General features: G+C 49.5%; 1 protein-coding gene across 1 annotated transcript in view; it reads right to left on the bottom strand.

The window, feature by feature from the left end:
* The window catches only part of TECPR2 (tectonin beta-propeller repeat containing 2), a 133,513-nt gene that overhangs the window by 30,831 nt on the left and 86,711 nt on the right, over window positions 1-15,971 (bottom strand). The window contains exons 16-17 of the mRNA XM_025391381.1: window positions 14,208-14,441; window positions 1,195-1,343 (exon numbers count right to left, since the gene is read on the bottom strand). Coding sequence (XP_025247166.1) covers window positions 1,195-1,343; window positions 14,208-14,441 — 383 coding nt within the window. The remainder of the gene's footprint in view (window positions 1-1,194; window positions 1,344-14,207; window positions 14,442-15,971) is intronic.

The raw sequence follows: 15,971 nt of genomic DNA, 5'->3' as shown, positions 1-15,971 counted from the left end.
AGATAAAGGCTCCTCTCTGCAGGGCGGACTGCTCCCTCTGGGCCACTGTGAGTAGTCACTGCGCAGACGGAAAACGGAGCATGTGTTATACTTCACTATGTACAACCTCATGTTTGCACAGTGCTGTATCATTCACACAGGACTGTCGGAGACATTACCATCCCCATAACCCTCTGGAGGAGGAAGACCCACCAATGAGGACGAGAAGCCTCCCTGTGGCCACGACTGCTAGTGGCGGCCTCCACAGAGCTCTGGAGCCGAATACCGATTTCAGCAAAGGGCCTCCCACCAACCACACTCCCCAGGGCTGGTGGACAGACTGGGGTCCTCATCCCTGAGGCCTCACCATGACCAAAATGTAGACAGTTAGGCACAAAGGCATGTACCCGACTCTTTACCTCTCTCCTGACTCCACTGAAGGTTTCTCTGCCCAACAAGGAACCATTCCTCCCCGCCCTACTGCTGCCTCCACAACTGGCAACTTCACCGGTTTCCCAACAGAGTTACCAAATAGGGACTAGCAGGAGTCTGGGCAAATAAGTCTCAAAAAACCACAGCCCCCAGTTATAAACTTCAACAGAAATCTATTCAGCATGGGAACCAAGCCTGTGAGATCTTTTAGGGTAACTAGATAGTCCATTCGAATCAGACTTCTGCTTGTGAGCTGGGTGCTGGAGGCCAGGAGAACACAGACCGTGCTGGGATGCACTGTCAGCTGAAACGCAGCAGGAGCTGGCCAGCGGAGGGCCAAACAGGAAACGGAATTTCTTCAACAAACCAGGAGAGGCACTCAGCATTTTCTCCATGACAAGATTGACTTTTACTTTCTTCTTTATACTTCTGGGTACTGATTTATTATCATTATTATTATAAAACAGAGGTTCCAAAATATAGGCAGATTTAAAAAATAATATTCACTTAGTAAAATTCAGAAACAAAACATTGTTATTTTGAAAGAGAAAATACATGTGTTGACTCATAATCTGTAACCATCTGTTGTTCAGTTCTAAACTTCACAAATTCCGAATTCCAATTGTGATCTTGATGAACGAGTGTGTGTAGACCCTGGGGGCATGGTTCCCCGCATTTGCTGGGAGGCCTCTAGAGGCTGTGGGGATCCTTTTTCCCAGTACCAGCACCCTCACAGTTTCTGTCCTACTGAGGAATGAGTTCCACCAGCTAACTTCTGCTTACCTGGACAGGTGGCTCAATCATTATCCAGGCTGGAAGCATGAGACTGGGATTCAGAGGCTGAGTCCCTACACGGAAGTAAACTCCACCCCTGGAATCACAGGCCCAGATGTGCTGATTTCCACATGCCAAGCTTGTCAATTTCACAGCTCCTGGAGACAAAGAAAAGTACACACACTATAATTACTTTTATACAGTGACTAATCTTTCATCTAATCTATGAACTTTGATTTTCTACTTCAAAGAAAGAAACGAGGCTGCATTTGCAACTGAACTTGGACGCTGAGTCATCGGATCTGTCCTAGTCCATCCACATTGGCTGTGTGGACTCAGCTGGGCTTGAGAACACTGTAACTCAAGAGAGTAATGATGGCCTCTGGCCACTCTGCCACCTGCCAGGCGCCACACGGCACCCCTTCCAGGCAACAGGCAAAGCAGTCAGGATGCTGTTAGCACAGCGCCCTGAACCACCAAGCCCTGGGATTAGTATCTCAATGTGGGTCCCATCATCAGCTTCCTCAGAGATGTGACTAATGCCAGTGAATTCTGGATTTGGAGAGAGGTCGCATTTACAGATAATCTTTTTTTTTTTTTTTTGAGATGGAGTCTCGCTCTGTCCTCCAGGCTGGAGTGCAGTGGCCGGATCTCAGCTCACTGCAAGCTCCGCCTCCCAGGTTTACGCCATTCTCCTGCCTCAGCCTCCCAACTAGCTGGGACTGCAGGTGCCCACCAGCTCGCCCGGCTAGTTTTTTGTATTTTTAGTAGAGACGGGGTTTCACCGTGTTAGCCAGGATGGTCCTGATCTCCTGACCTTGTGATCCGCCCGTCTCGGCCTCCCAAAGTGCTGGGATTACAGGCTTGAGCCACCAACAGATAATCTTAATCTTAATTAGAATTAAACTGACTGGGCACAGTGGCACACACCTGTAATCTTAGCACTTTCAGAGGCCATGGTGGGTGGATCAGTTGAGCCCAGAAGTTCAAGACCAGCTTGGGCAGCATAGTGAGACCCTGTCTCTACAAAATACACAGAAATTAGTTGGGTATGGTGGCACACACCTGTAGTCCCAGCTACTTGGGAGGCTGAGATCGCTTGGGCCCAGCAAGTCGAGGCTGCAGTGAGCCATGATGGTGCCACTGCACTCCAGCCTGGGTGACAGAGCGAGACCCCATCTCAAAAAAACAAAACTAAGTCTCCCAAAGAATCTTCATTTTTATTCATTTCTCACTGCTATTGAGACTGATTGCAAGAGGAAAGGAAATGGGAAGAGTTTTTTAAAAACAGAAATTACATTTGATAATAGTCTGGCTAAAAGAACAGCAGTCAACAGTTCCTGAGCAGCTGCTGTGGACAGGTTATCATCCTGAGCAGCTGCTGTGGACAGGCTGTCAGCCAGGTCTTCACACACTCATCTCAACCCACAACAGTGACACACGATGAGTGTCATCCCACTTCACCCACGAGACCATTGGGACTCAGCCAGAAAGACATCTGCTGAGGGCCACAAGGCAGGAGGTGGCCAGGCCAGGAGGCAAAGGAGGATCTAAGGCTTGGACCTGGGTCGGCCTGGGTCCTCTGCATCAGCAACCTCTGACCTCTGAGACTTTACCTGCAGCACAATGCACAGATCTTCAGGGTTAAATCGAATTGTTTTGTTTTTTGTTCGTTTTTTGTTTTGTTTGTTTTTGAGATAAGAGTCTCGTTCTGTCATTCAGGCTGTTGTGCAGTGGTGCAATTTTGGCTCATTGCAACCTCTGCCTCAGGGTTCAAGCGATTCTAGTGCCTCGGCCTCCTGAGTAGCTGGGATTACAGGCACGTGCCACCATGCCCAGCTAATTTTTGTATTTTTAGTAGAGATGGAGTTTCATCATGTTGGCCAGGCTGGTCTCGGACTCCTGACCTCAAGTGATCCGCCCACCTCAGCCTCCCAAAGTGCTGGGATTACAGGTGTAAGCCACTACGCCCAGCCCAATCGATTTTAAACAACTAAGTCACCCTCAAAAGTTCCCTCAACTCCCTTCTAGCCAATGCCCTCTACCCTGAGGTAACTGTTGAACTGATTTCTTTTTTTTTTTTTGAGACAGAGTCTTGTTCTGTCGCCCAGGTTGGAGTGTTGTGGTGTGATCTTGGCTCACTGCAACCTCTGCCTCCTGGTTGTTTTTTTTTTTTTTTTGAGACAGAGTCTAGCTCTGTCACCCAGGCTGGAGTGCAATGGTGCAATCTCGGTTCACTGCAACCTCTGCCTCCCGGTTTCAAGAGTTCTCCTGCTTCAGCCTCCCAAGTAGCTGGGATTACAGGCGCCTGCCACCACGCTCGGCTAATTTTTGTATTTTTAGTAGAGACGGGGTTTTGCCACGTTGGCCAAGCTGGTCTTGAACTCCTGACCTCAGGTGATCCGGCCGCCTTGGCCTCCCAAAGTGCTGGGATTACAGGCGTGAGCCACTGCACCCGGCCTATTTCATTTTTAAAGAAACTGCCAGTTTCCCCAGTGGAGGTCCTGTGCTCCATGGCCACAGCTGTGTCTGCGGGTTCTGGCTGCCCACGCCCCTGAACCTTTCCACGGCAGCCGTTCTAGGAGAGGTGAAGTTGTATCATGTCGTGGCTTTAATTTGTGTTTCCTGCTAAGGAATGACGCTGGGAATCTTTTAATACGCTTATGGGCATCTGTATATCTTCTTTTGTGAAGTGCCTGTTGAAGTTTTTGCTCATTTTAAAATGAACTGTCTCCCGACTGCTGAGTTAGAGGAGTTCTCTGCACATTGCAGGTACTGGTCTTTTGTCAGATACGTGCATTGTAAATCTAGTCTGTGGTTTGGTGTTTCATTTTCTTAACAGTGTTTTTGGATGACAATTTTTAAATTTTGATGGGTTATTCTGACCGGGGATTAAAAGGTGTGCAGCTCCATTAGCTGGCAGTGCTGCCGGAGGAGGGGCAGGTGGAGGACGCCCCACACTGGGTGCAGAATCGGGAGGTGCCACCCTTGCACAGTTGTCACTGGTATCAGATGACAGCCCACGGAGCGTAGCAAAACACGGAGGCACGACTCTGCCATGTGAGAATCTCGTCATGTGTCTTCAGTTATAACATCAACTTAAAGCTATTCATTCACCGCTACACAAAAAATTATCATTATTCCTCTGTGCATTTTCTAAAGATGACAATTTCTCTATTCCAGAAATTAACTGTATTTTCTCCTTCCTTGATCTTGTACAGAATGTTATACCAGGGAGTGTAAACAGAACTCCCTGGAACTCTAGCATTATATATGCAAAGATCTGTACCAGTCAAAATAAAGTACCTTCAGCAGAAACTCTAGAAATAGCTGAGAAACAAATGCTAATTAAAAAACACTTACGTTAGAGTCTTCAACCTGGCTCTAAGAGAAACTACAGGCAGCAGCGATCATGCTAACAGAGTCACATGTGACAAAAACACACCAGCCAGCATATCAGAGTCGGCAGCAACAACACTGTTCACAGAACGCGGAGTTCACATTACACAGTGAACACCCTTTCAGAACACACAGAAAAGACTGCCAGATGATGTACTTCCACCTTCCAAACCAGCTGATTCTGAATCGAAGAGACAGGTGAAAGATGACAAAGCGGAACTGAGGGCTTTCCTGCAGATTTTTACCCCAGTGTCACCCAGGCCACCTGGATGAATGAGGTTTGTGAGCCTGCTCCAAGGAAGAGGCAGTCAGGATGTCAGGAGACCACAGCCCTCCCCAAACACTCCATGGCTCCCTCACATTCCCTTAGAGTTAGGCAGGATGGCACGACCAGTTCTGGCAACAGGCTCTGAGCAGAAGCAACCGAATGGTGGAACTGCAGAGCAAAGCAGGCAGGATCAGGAAACCACCACCTGGAGGACCACTGCCCTAGAAGAGGACAGACACAGGGCCGGCTTCGTGGAAGCGGGGGCCACGGTTCACTGTGTGAAGTCGCTGATGTCTGGGGCTTGCTACCGAAGCACAGCCCAGCCTGGCTGACGCAAACACACTGACATTTTCCTGCCTGTCCCTGTTTTGTCCTTATTTTTTTCTCTTGTTTTTAAAAAATGCTTTAATTACTTTATTCGACAAAGCAGACATTTTCCCTTTAGGATTATTTCTTAAACATATTATTTTAAAACAAAAAGAGGCATTTATTTAATGTTTTACTATTTATAAAATACTTTTCTGTATAAATTACTGCATAATATAATCCTGTTTGTTACCTAACGGCATAAACTGGCACTGAATAGTTCTTCATTAAATGCTGTGACCTGATAAATTAAATTACAAATTTCATTAGTTTGCTAAACAATCCAACGCCTGACATAATGCATATTTATGTGTACTGGGAAATGAAATGTTATAAGCATCTTAAATATCTGCTAAGTGATGCAAATTTTCTTCCAAAAACTAGGATTATAATAAATCACTACAAAATTCCATATTCAACCACTACAACGTGGTTCAGCAGCCAACCCATTTAATTTAAGAATTCCTTTAATTTAATCCTATAGCAGAAATTGCTCTGGTAATTTGTTTAGGGGCAGAAAGAAGAGGGATGCTGTATCTTAAAAAAAAAAAATTGAGGCCGGGTGCGGTGGCTCACGCCTGTAATCCCAGCACTTTGGGAGGCCGAGGTGAGTGGATCACGAGGTCAGGAGATAAGATCATTCTGGCTAACGCGGTGAAACCTCATATCTACTAAAAATACAAAAAAATTAGCTGGGCGTGGTGGCGGGCGCCTGTAGTCCCAGTTACTCGGGAGGCTGAGGCAGAAGAATGGCGTGAACCTGGGAGGCGGAGCTTGCAGTGAGCGGAGATCGTGCCACCGCACTCCAGCCTGGGCGACAGAGCGAGACTCTGTCTCAAAAAAAAAGAAAAAAAAAAATTAAAGGCAGAAATCATGTTCATTATTTGATACTTCACTAAAGTCATCCTCATCCTTGAAATTAAAATTTAATTTTTTTTTTTCAGACAGAGTCTCGCTCTGTCACCCAGGCTGGAGTGTAGTGGTGTGATCCTGGCTCACTGCAATTTCTGCCTCCCAGGCTCAAGGGATTCTTGTGCCTCAGGCTCCCAAGTAGCTGGGATTACAGACGTGTGCCACCACATCTGGCTAATTTTTGTATTGTTAGCAGAGACAGGTTTCACCATGTTGGCCAGGCTCGAACTCCCAACCTCAGGTGACCCACCTGCCTTGGCTTCCCAAAGTGCTGAGATTATAAGCATGAGCCACTGTACCTGGCCTTATTTTTAATTAATTAATTATGATGATGATGATGATGATGATTTTGAGACAGTCTTATTCTGTCACCCAGGCTGGAGTGCAGTGGCACCATCTCGGCTCAGCAGTGGCATAATCCTGACTCACTGGAGCCTCCGCCTCTCGGGCTCAAGTGATTCTTGTGCCTCAGCCTCCGGAGTAGCTGGGACTACAGTGCCCACCACCACACCCAGTTAATTTTTGTATTTTAAGAGATAGGGTTTCGCTATGTTGGCCAGGCTGGTCTCAAACTCCTGGCCTCAAGTGATCCTCCTGCCTTGACCTCTCAAAGTGCTAGGATTACAAGTGTGAGCCACCACACCCATCCTGAAATTAAAATTTCTGCTTGCCATTTAGAGAAGACTGATGATGGCTCAGACCCAACAATGAGTGAGTGCTGCCCAAGGTCAACACTGTCCCTGAGGGCGCACAGGTCATGCTGTCCAAGCCTGCTTGCTACTACTCATAGAACCAGGAAGAACTCGTAAAGAAAATACCAGGGTTGAAGGGAGAACACATGTAAATGTATCTCTGACAAGCTTTTTTTGGTTTGTTTTTTTGAGACTGAGTCTCGCTCTGTTCCCAGGCTGGAGTGCAATGGCATGATCTTGGCTCACTGCAACCTCCATCTCCTGGGTTCAAGCGATTCTCTGGCCTCAGCCTTCTGAGTAACTGGGACTACAGGCATATGCCACCACGCCCAGCTAATTTTTGTATTTTTAGTAGAGATGGGGTTTCACCATGTTGACCAGGATAGTCTTGATCTCTTGACCTCGTGATCCATCCACCTCAGCCTCTCAAAGTGCTGGGATTACAGGCGTGAACCACCACACCTGGCCGACAAGTTTTTATAACCTAACATCTTCTGCCTCATGCCCTGGGAAGGCTGATGGCAACTCAGAGCAAGAGTTGAGAATTTTCCTGGGAGGGTGGGAGTCACATCATCCACCAGGCGGCTGTGTGTGATGACATCCTGTACCTGCGTGGAATGCAGTTTTATCTTTGATTACCAGTAACATGGCCAAATACAGGATCAAAACTCATATCCCAGAGTTACTCAGAAATGGAGCTGCAAATAGTACTGCCTTTCCCTGACATTTTAAATCCTGCTGGTGCAGTTGCACGCAGTTGTAATCCCAGCACTTCGGAAGGCTGATGTGGGAGCATCACTGGAGCCCAGGAGTTTGAGACCAGCCTGGGCAACATAGCGAGATCCTATCCCAAATTAAAACAAAAATCCTGTTGGTTACGTACTGTCACCAAGCAATTGGCCCCTGCCTGTAAAGTCCCTACACATTCTGTATGTAAACTTCCAACAAAAGTAATGGGAATCAAACTAAAAAAATAATGTGAGTCAAACTAAAATAATTTTTTTTTTTTTTTTTAAGAAACAGGAGCTTGCTCTATTGCCTAGATTAGGCTCAACTTCCCAGGCTCAAGCAATCCTCCTGCCTCAGCCTCCCAAGCAGCTAGGACAACAGGTGCATGACACTGTGCTTGGCTCTGAAATGACAGGTAGAAGCAGAGTGCTATGATGGGGACAGTCACTGAAGAATGTTTGGAGGGGAGGTGGCAATCTCAACTGAGTCCTGAAGGAAGAAGAGTTGAAGAAAGGAAAGCAGCCCACGGAAGGAATGCTAAGCTGCAGGAAGAGAAGCAAATGGGTGGCATGAATGTGCACGGCACATTAGGGAAGGGCAGGAGTTCAAGACTAGCCTGGCCAACATGGTGAAACCCCATCTCTACCCAAATATGAAAGTGAGCTGGGGCCCCAACACAAAGGCCAGGAGTGGCTGGAGCCCCTGATGCATGAGGCCTTGGAACGGCAGGCCGGGCCTGGCTGCGAGACCCTGGGCGCCACACCAAACACTGGAGCTTTATTCTAGTGGCAACATGGAGCCAGGTAACATGGAGGGCGACACCATCTCAGCTGGGTTTGAGGAAGCCAGCTCTGGTAGCCGTGGTGGGAGGTGGGCACACCTGGTGCCATGAGGCAGCTATTGTACTATAGCAACTTGCTGACAAGGGGGCTCCACACTGGCAGTGGTGGGAGGGAAGCAGAGGTCTAGAAGCAGGGAGACCCTCGGGTAGATGGCCAGGACACTGCTGAGAGACTGGCCAAAAGAAGACTCTGGTCTTTCCAGCAGAATTTACTGGGAGCAGCAGGGCTCAGTGGCTCACCCCTGTAATCTCACCACTTTGGGAGGCCAAGGCGGGTGGATCACCTGAGGTCAGGAGTTCGAGACCAGCCTGGCCAACACAGTGAAACACTGTCTCTACTAAAAATACAAAAATTAGCTGGGTGGGGTGGCATGGGCCTGTAATCCCAGCCACTTGGGAGATTGAGGCAGGAGAATCACTTGAACCTGGGAGACAGAGGTTGCAATGAGCCAAAAATCACACCATTGTACTCCAGCCTGGGCAACAAAGTGAGACACTGTCTCAAAAAAATAAAAAATAAAAAATAAAAATAAATAAATAAATAAATAAATAAATAAGGAATTTAGTGGGAGCAGAGAAGTGAAGTTAGGAAAAAGAGCACAATTGGGGGAGGCTAAATTTGATATTGAACAAAATCGTCAAATGCAGTCACTATGTTTCCATTCATTGCTGAGTGCACCCCTGACTGCTGACTTTTACAAGTATTTTTAGAGGTGCGGTCTTGCTATGTTGGCCAGGTTGGTCTTAAACTCCTGGCCTCAAGCAATCCTCCCAAAGTGCTAGGATTACAGGTGTAAGCCACTGCACCTAGCCCACTGCTGACTTGTAAAAGATAAATGAAGCACCCCAATTAATTCCAGATAAGTAACACAGGCAGCAGCCATGTCAGTCTGACTCTTCTTTACAGTCAATCCCATTCAACATATGCCACCTGATGACAGCTACCACGCACAGTCATACATGGGCTCCTGTGCAGATAGCATGCCTGAATTCAAAATTATCACTTAAATATGAATTACTAAAAGGTCTCTTGGGTGGGGCGCAGTGGCTCACATCTGTAATTCCAGCACTTTGGGAGGCCGAGGCAGGTGGATCAGTTGAGGTCAGGAGTTCGAGACCAGCCTGGCCAACATGATGAAACCCTGTCTCTACTAAAAATACAAACACTAGCTGGGCATGGCTGTGCATGCCCGTAATCCCAGCTACTCGGGAGGCCGAGGCAGGAGAATCGCTTGAACCCAGGAGGCGGAGGTCTCAGTGAGCCAAGACTGTGTCACTGCACTCCAGCCTAGGCAACAGAGTAAGACTCTGTCTCAAACAAACAAACACAGAAACAAAAAAAGAAGTCTCTTGACCTACCCGCTTTTCCTGCAGGACACAGACCATACCTGGAGAGAGCCCAGTAACTGAATACCTGGTGCCCCTGGCCTGATGCTCACTGCCCCTACCCTGGCATAGTAAAGGCTGGGGGGTGGCTGTTCTTTCTAGGGGAGAAACCCAGATTCAGTGAGATTGAGTCTCAAGAGTGAGAGGGAAGCCAGGCATGGTAGCTCATGCCTGTAATCCCAGCACTTTGGGAGGCCGAGGCCAGCGGATCATGAGGTCAGGAGATTGAGACCATCCTGGCTAACACGGTGAAACCCCGTCTCTACTAAAAATACAAAAAATTAACCAGGCGTGGTGGCGGGCGCCTGTAGTCCCAGCTACTTGGGAGGCTGAGGCAGGAGAATGGCGTGAACCTGGGAGGTGGAGCTTGCAGTGAGCCGAGATCGCGCCACTGCACTCCAGCCTGGGCGACAGAGCGAGACTCTGTCTCAAAAAAAAAAGCAAAACAAAAAACAAAAGCGAGAGGGAAATAGGAACAAGTCCACCCTGAGTCCAAGATGACATCGGACCCTCCAGTGTTCAGCAGATATTCATTGAGGGGATGGGTGTGTGAGCAGAGGAATGGCCTGGGGGTCCTAGTCGCCTGCTCACCTCCCTTGCCCCAACACAAAGCTGCCAACCCTGGACTTGCTGCATTCTCTCAGGATGTGTAGGAGACAGGAAAGGAGTCTTAATCTGACATTTCAAGATCAACCAGATAACTCAGATAAATAAACAAAATCTAAAGCTCAGGGCAGGATAAGGACTAAGCAAGATGGTGCTTTAACAAGAGATGCTGGATTTGCCCTCCCTGTGGCACAAACTGGGGCAACACAAGCAAAAGCCCCACGACCAGCAGCTAACAAAGGCTAGAGAGCACCCCCAAGCAAGATGTGTCACAGCCTTCGGATGACCACACCGCCCGGAGATGGCCCACACTTAGACAGGATGCCCCGTGCATCCTCCGGGCGGTTGGGCTTGGGGGTTGCTGCTCCCATTAGAAAGGAGAGGAAACCAAGGCTAGGCATGGTGGCTCACAGTTGTAATCCCAGCACACTGGGAGGACGAGGCAGGTGGATCACTTGAGGTCAGGAGTTCAAGCAGCCTGGCCAACATGATGAAACCCCACCTCTACCCAAAATACAAAAGTTAGCAGGGGCTGTGCGCGGTGGCTCACACCTGTAATCCCAGCACTTCGGGAGGCGGAGGCAGGCCTATCACCTGAGGTCAGGAGTTCAGGACCAGACTGGCCAACATGGCGAAACCCTGTCTCTACTAAAAACACAAAAAATTAGCCAGGTGCGGTGGTGGGTGCCTGTAATATCAGCTACTCAGGAGGCTGAGACAGGCAGAATTGCTTGAACCCGGGAGACAGAGGCTGCAGAGAGCCAAGACTGTGCCACTGCACTCCAGTTTGGGCGACAGAGCGAAACTCCGTCTCAAAAAAATAAAATAAAACAAAATAATTAGCTGGGCATGGCGGCACATGCCTGTGGTCCCAGCTACTTGGGAGGCTGTGGTGGGAGGACTGCCTAAGCCTGGGAAGGCAGAGGTTGCAGTGAGTCAAGATCGTGCCACTGCACTCCAGCCTGGGTGACAGAGTAAGACCCCATCTGGAAAAACAAAAAAAAAAGCAAGAAGAGCAAACTGCAGTTCGAGGTAACAGCAGCTTGCTCAGAGTCCCAGAGCCTGCCTGGGGCCCAGCTGTCCTGCCTCTGCCATGAATTCCCACACCTCTGCCTGTGACTTCCTTGCACTTGCACCCACTGCATGTCTGATCCATTTCAGGCTCAGCTGGATACTTACATACTTACATTAGTTTGCTAACGATTTTGCAGGAAGAACACAGGGGCTCAGTGAAAACCTGCCCATCCACAGTGACCAGGACCCCCAGGCCATCCCTCTACTCACACACCCATCCCCTCAATGAATATCTGCTGAACACCAGAGGGCCCAAGGCCATCTTGGACTCAGGGTGGACTTGTTCCTGTTTCCCTTGCACCCTTGAGACTCAATCCCACTCAAGCCAGTTTCTCCCCTAGAGAAACCTCCCAGTGAAGCCCAAATACACACCTTAGAGACCTGTACCACTTTGTCCAGCTAGCCAGTGCTGGGAGGACTGGATCGAGCCAGGAGGGAGGCACGAGCTGTGCTGGAGGTGGGAGGCCCAGGCAGGGCTGACTCCAGCAGTGCAGAACCTGGCACGACACCCGTTCACTCTGAACCCCACCATGGTGCGGCAGCCTTCCTGGAGGGGCTGGGAAGGGGACGTGCAGGGGAAACAGTTCTGCTTCTCACCCAAATGGTGCAGGTGAACATGGCCTCCCACAGTGCTCAAGATTCAGGAGCAGGGAGAATACACATCACGCCCTGGACTTTTTACCCCCAGAGGGAACTAGTGGCATTTTCCAGTTAGTCTGGGTAGGAGCTGCTGGAGAAAGTCAGGACCAGTACGGTCTCTGAACAAATGAAAGGCTTCCCAGGGCAGGCGACATGTCAGCCAGCACCAATGTTCAGGCCACTCTCAGCCTCAGCCTTGTCTGATCAGTCACTGTCAGTGATGCAGAGAGTGGGGTGTTCTCAAAAAGCTAGATGGTGACTGGTGGGTCCAAAAGGCAGGTGGGGAGGCCCAAAGAACAAAGAACAAAAACTGCCCTGGACAAACCTTCAATTCCCAAGCCTTGGAACAGAACTTGCTTCTTCAGTTGAGTTAGTGTTCAGGGGCCTTTTCAGGCAAAAGAATAGGTGATGTCTACTCAGCACCCCGTAGGAGCCCCCAGGGCTGAGCACGCCAACCACCACCAGGCTGCTTAGGACAATGCTTGCTTTACAGAATGGCAAAAGGCTCTCCTTGACAGCTGGTAGCATACAGACTGCAAGGCAGCCAGGGGCTTGGGGAGAAGGGGGACAAGCCCTTCTCTTCTTGCTTTCTTTTTTTTTTCTTTTGAGACAGAGTCTTGCTCTGTCACCCAGGCTGGAGTGCAATGGCATGGATCTCAGCTCACTGCAACCTCTGCCTACCAAGTTCAAATGATTCTCGTGCCTCAGCCTCCCAAGTAGCTGGAATTACAGGTGTGTGTCACCACACCCAGGTAATTTTTGTATTTTTAGTAGAGATGGGGTTTCACCATGTTGGCCAGGCTGGGCTTGAACTCCTGACCTCAGGTGATCCACCTGCCTCGGCCTCCCAAAGTGCTGGGATTATAGGCATTAGCCACTGTGCTCAGCCCTCTTCTTGCTTTCTTTCTCCCCCTCCTCCTTTTTTTTTTTTTTTTTTTTGGTGAGTACATGTGGTTGAGTTCTTACACAATTCAAATCTACCACATAACCAAATGCTGGTTGTAAGTTAAAAAGCTGGGAAGCCTCGCAGCCAGGACGTTCCTAAGTCAGTCCTGCTGCCAGCGCAGGGCTCACCCGGGCCCGGGGGCCATCTGCACAACTGCACCTGCAGGCAAACCACACCTACGCTTCCTGATCCACCAAGAATCTACTCAGAGAGAAACCTAACGTGGGCTTATGTTTTCAGTTCTTGGACCATGAATGAATTATTTACAAATAGCAGCACTACATTTCTTTCTTCTTTTTTTTTGAAACAGAGTCTCGCTCTGTTGCCTAGGCTGGAGTGCAATGGCATGATCTTGGCTTACTGCAACCCCCACTTCCCGGGTTCAAGCAATTCTCCTGCCTCAGCCTCCTGAGTAGCTGGGACTATAGGAGTGCGCTGCCATGCCTAGCTAATTTTTTTTTTTTTTTTTTTTTGTATTTTTAGTAGAGACAGGGTGTCACCATGTTGGCCAGGCTGCTCTCGAACTCTTGACCTCAGGTGATCCACCCACCTCAGCCTCCCAAAGTGCTGGGATGACAAGTGTGAGCCACCGCTCCTGGCCTTCAAATAGCACTACATTTCTTAGCCTACTCTGCGGCTTTTGAGGGGAGATTCAGAGAAAAGCAGGAGCTAGAGGGCGCAGGTCCTCCTGGATCTGGCTGAGCTGAAGGAGAGGTGGCACCTGTGTGCTAAGCCACTCTCCTCTGCCAGTACTGTCCTGAGGGGATGGACAAACGTGGCACCGATCCTGTCGTAGGAACACCCATCTTTTTAGCTTTTAAGGTCATAAAGCTATGTTCCATATTCAGACAGACTGACAGGCAGCTGCATCACCACTATCCTTCAAGCTGCTCTCAGTGAGTGGCCCCTTGATCTGAGGACGTGCGCCCTCCTCAGGTTCTGACAGCCCTGCAAACTCTAAGGGGCAGGGGAAGGGACAAAGCCCAGAGCCGGTCTAGTCTGGAAGAGTGGCCAACTGAGCTCCTGAAATCCAGCAACTTATAAATATCCTCTCAGAACTCTCACGAGTTGAACACAGGCCGGGAAGTTTTGTCGGACATCACGCTGTGTTGCGGTTTTAGGGCAGTGAGGGCACCGGCAGGCGTACTCACGAGGCGGCCATACCTAGCTGGGAGAGGTCCAGCCTGGTCCAGTGCATGCCCGTGGGGCAGCTCTTGGAGAGCGTCCTGATGAAGACCTGGCCAAGGCCGTCCAGCGCCCACAGCGCATCCTGGCAGGCGGCGTAGGCGCGCATCTCGGCGTCGGGAGGCAGCTGCACCGTGGAGGGCCGCGACTGTGCACTCTGGGCGCTGACGCTGCACAGGTCCTTGCTGCTCTGGCACAGCCACAGGAAGCTTCCTGCAGAAAGGGGTCATGTTTGTCATCAAGGTGCTGTCTGCACCGAGCTGCCTGCCCTAAATGCACAAGGCAGCCTTTGCCTTTCGGCAGACGCCGGCCACCTGGTCGCGGATGCTGGCTCACTCACCCGCCCATTCCCACGTGGGCAGGAGTGGTGTAGCACTTTAAGGTAGAAGGCAGAGGGAAACACCACGACTAACAAGAAACATGCCTGAGATGTTGGAAAGAAATGGAAAGAAGGCAAGGCTTAGGAGATTTTATGACGGCCATAATGTTGGCTTAGTGGCTTTGACTTCCCATTTTTCATGGGCTGGGAAGTTTTTCACTGAACAAAGGCATCAGAGCATTTTTAATATAGAAAGTTAATTTTACCAAGAGGAGAAGACTATCAACTCAGTGCCCTGGAGGGAGGGAGGGAGGGTTAGCAGTTCCTCGGAAGGAGGGTGCCATGGTGCTCTCCCAGGCCTTCTGGGGATGGGGCCGGGGGGGTGGGCCAGCTGCTGGAGAAGGCTTAGGAAGCTGGAAAAGCTTCTCTTCCCATCCTTGCCTCAAAATCACATCCTTTCATTCCCTCCAGCATTTTAAAAAAGTCCTTTAGGTTTAACAGATTCTGTTTAAAATGCAAATAATCCTTAGGGCAGTTAAAACCTTGGTCACAGTACATTATCTGAAGTATTACCTACAACTTGTGGCCACATATGTTTTGGAATTCAAACTTTTTCTGTATTTTTGAAAACCTAAGCCAATGGGTATGCTAGAGGTTTACAAAACAACCCCAGAGGGGCCAGGCGCTCCCCGGTGAAGCGCAGTAACATCTCTGCAACATGGATACGGTCACAGCCAACAGATCAACCAAGGCTGGAGGCAGCTATGTGAGATCTGGTCAGGTTCTGCTGCCAAATTAATTTATACCAAACTTAATAAATAACTTATTGTTGTCAGAGATTTCTGGGTTCCAGAACTGTGGTCCGAACAATCTGGTAAGAAGTTATTGTACTGACCCAGTCACCCACATCCTAGTGGGACTAATGGTTTGAACTAAGCAAACGATTCCCTCTTCACCACAGATTTCACAGCATCTTCACGTTCCATCCTCATGCGGTCCTGGGAGGAGGTACGGCTACTTCCCAGAGACGTCACCTGACTGCCTGGGTTCCCAGCTAACTGGGTGGGAGAACTGCCTCTCCTGGCTGCAGATGCCAGCTCTCTCACCCTCTGGTGTTCTGGCTCCCTCACAAACCCCGTACTCTGTAGGGACACTGAGTCCTGCCCAGAATGTAGTTGGCAGGAGCACCCCACTGCAGAGCAGGTCTGCCTAATGGGGTGCAAATGTGGGACTTAGGTTATCTAGAGGCTGTGAACAAGACGGAAGGAAGTTGCTGGGAGGTGACAGAAGGATTCTCAAGGGGAGATGGGAAGGTGCCCAAAGAAGCTGTGGCCCCTGCCATGGCACTAGAAGTCACCAGCTGCCAGCCTCGGTGGCTGTACTGTGTGAGCCCCTCCTTCAGAAGGACGCTTTCCCTCATCTTC

The sequence above is a fragment of the Theropithecus gelada genome, chromosome 7b (genome assembly GCF_003255815.1).
Source record: "Theropithecus gelada isolate Dixy chromosome 7b, Tgel_1.0, whole genome shotgun sequence".
Taxonomy (NCBI): Eukaryota; Metazoa; Chordata; class Mammalia; order Primates; family Cercopithecidae; genus Theropithecus; species Theropithecus gelada.
The sequence above is the reverse complement of the archived record's forward strand: the minus strand, read 5'-3'. Positions and strand labels throughout refer to the sequence as shown.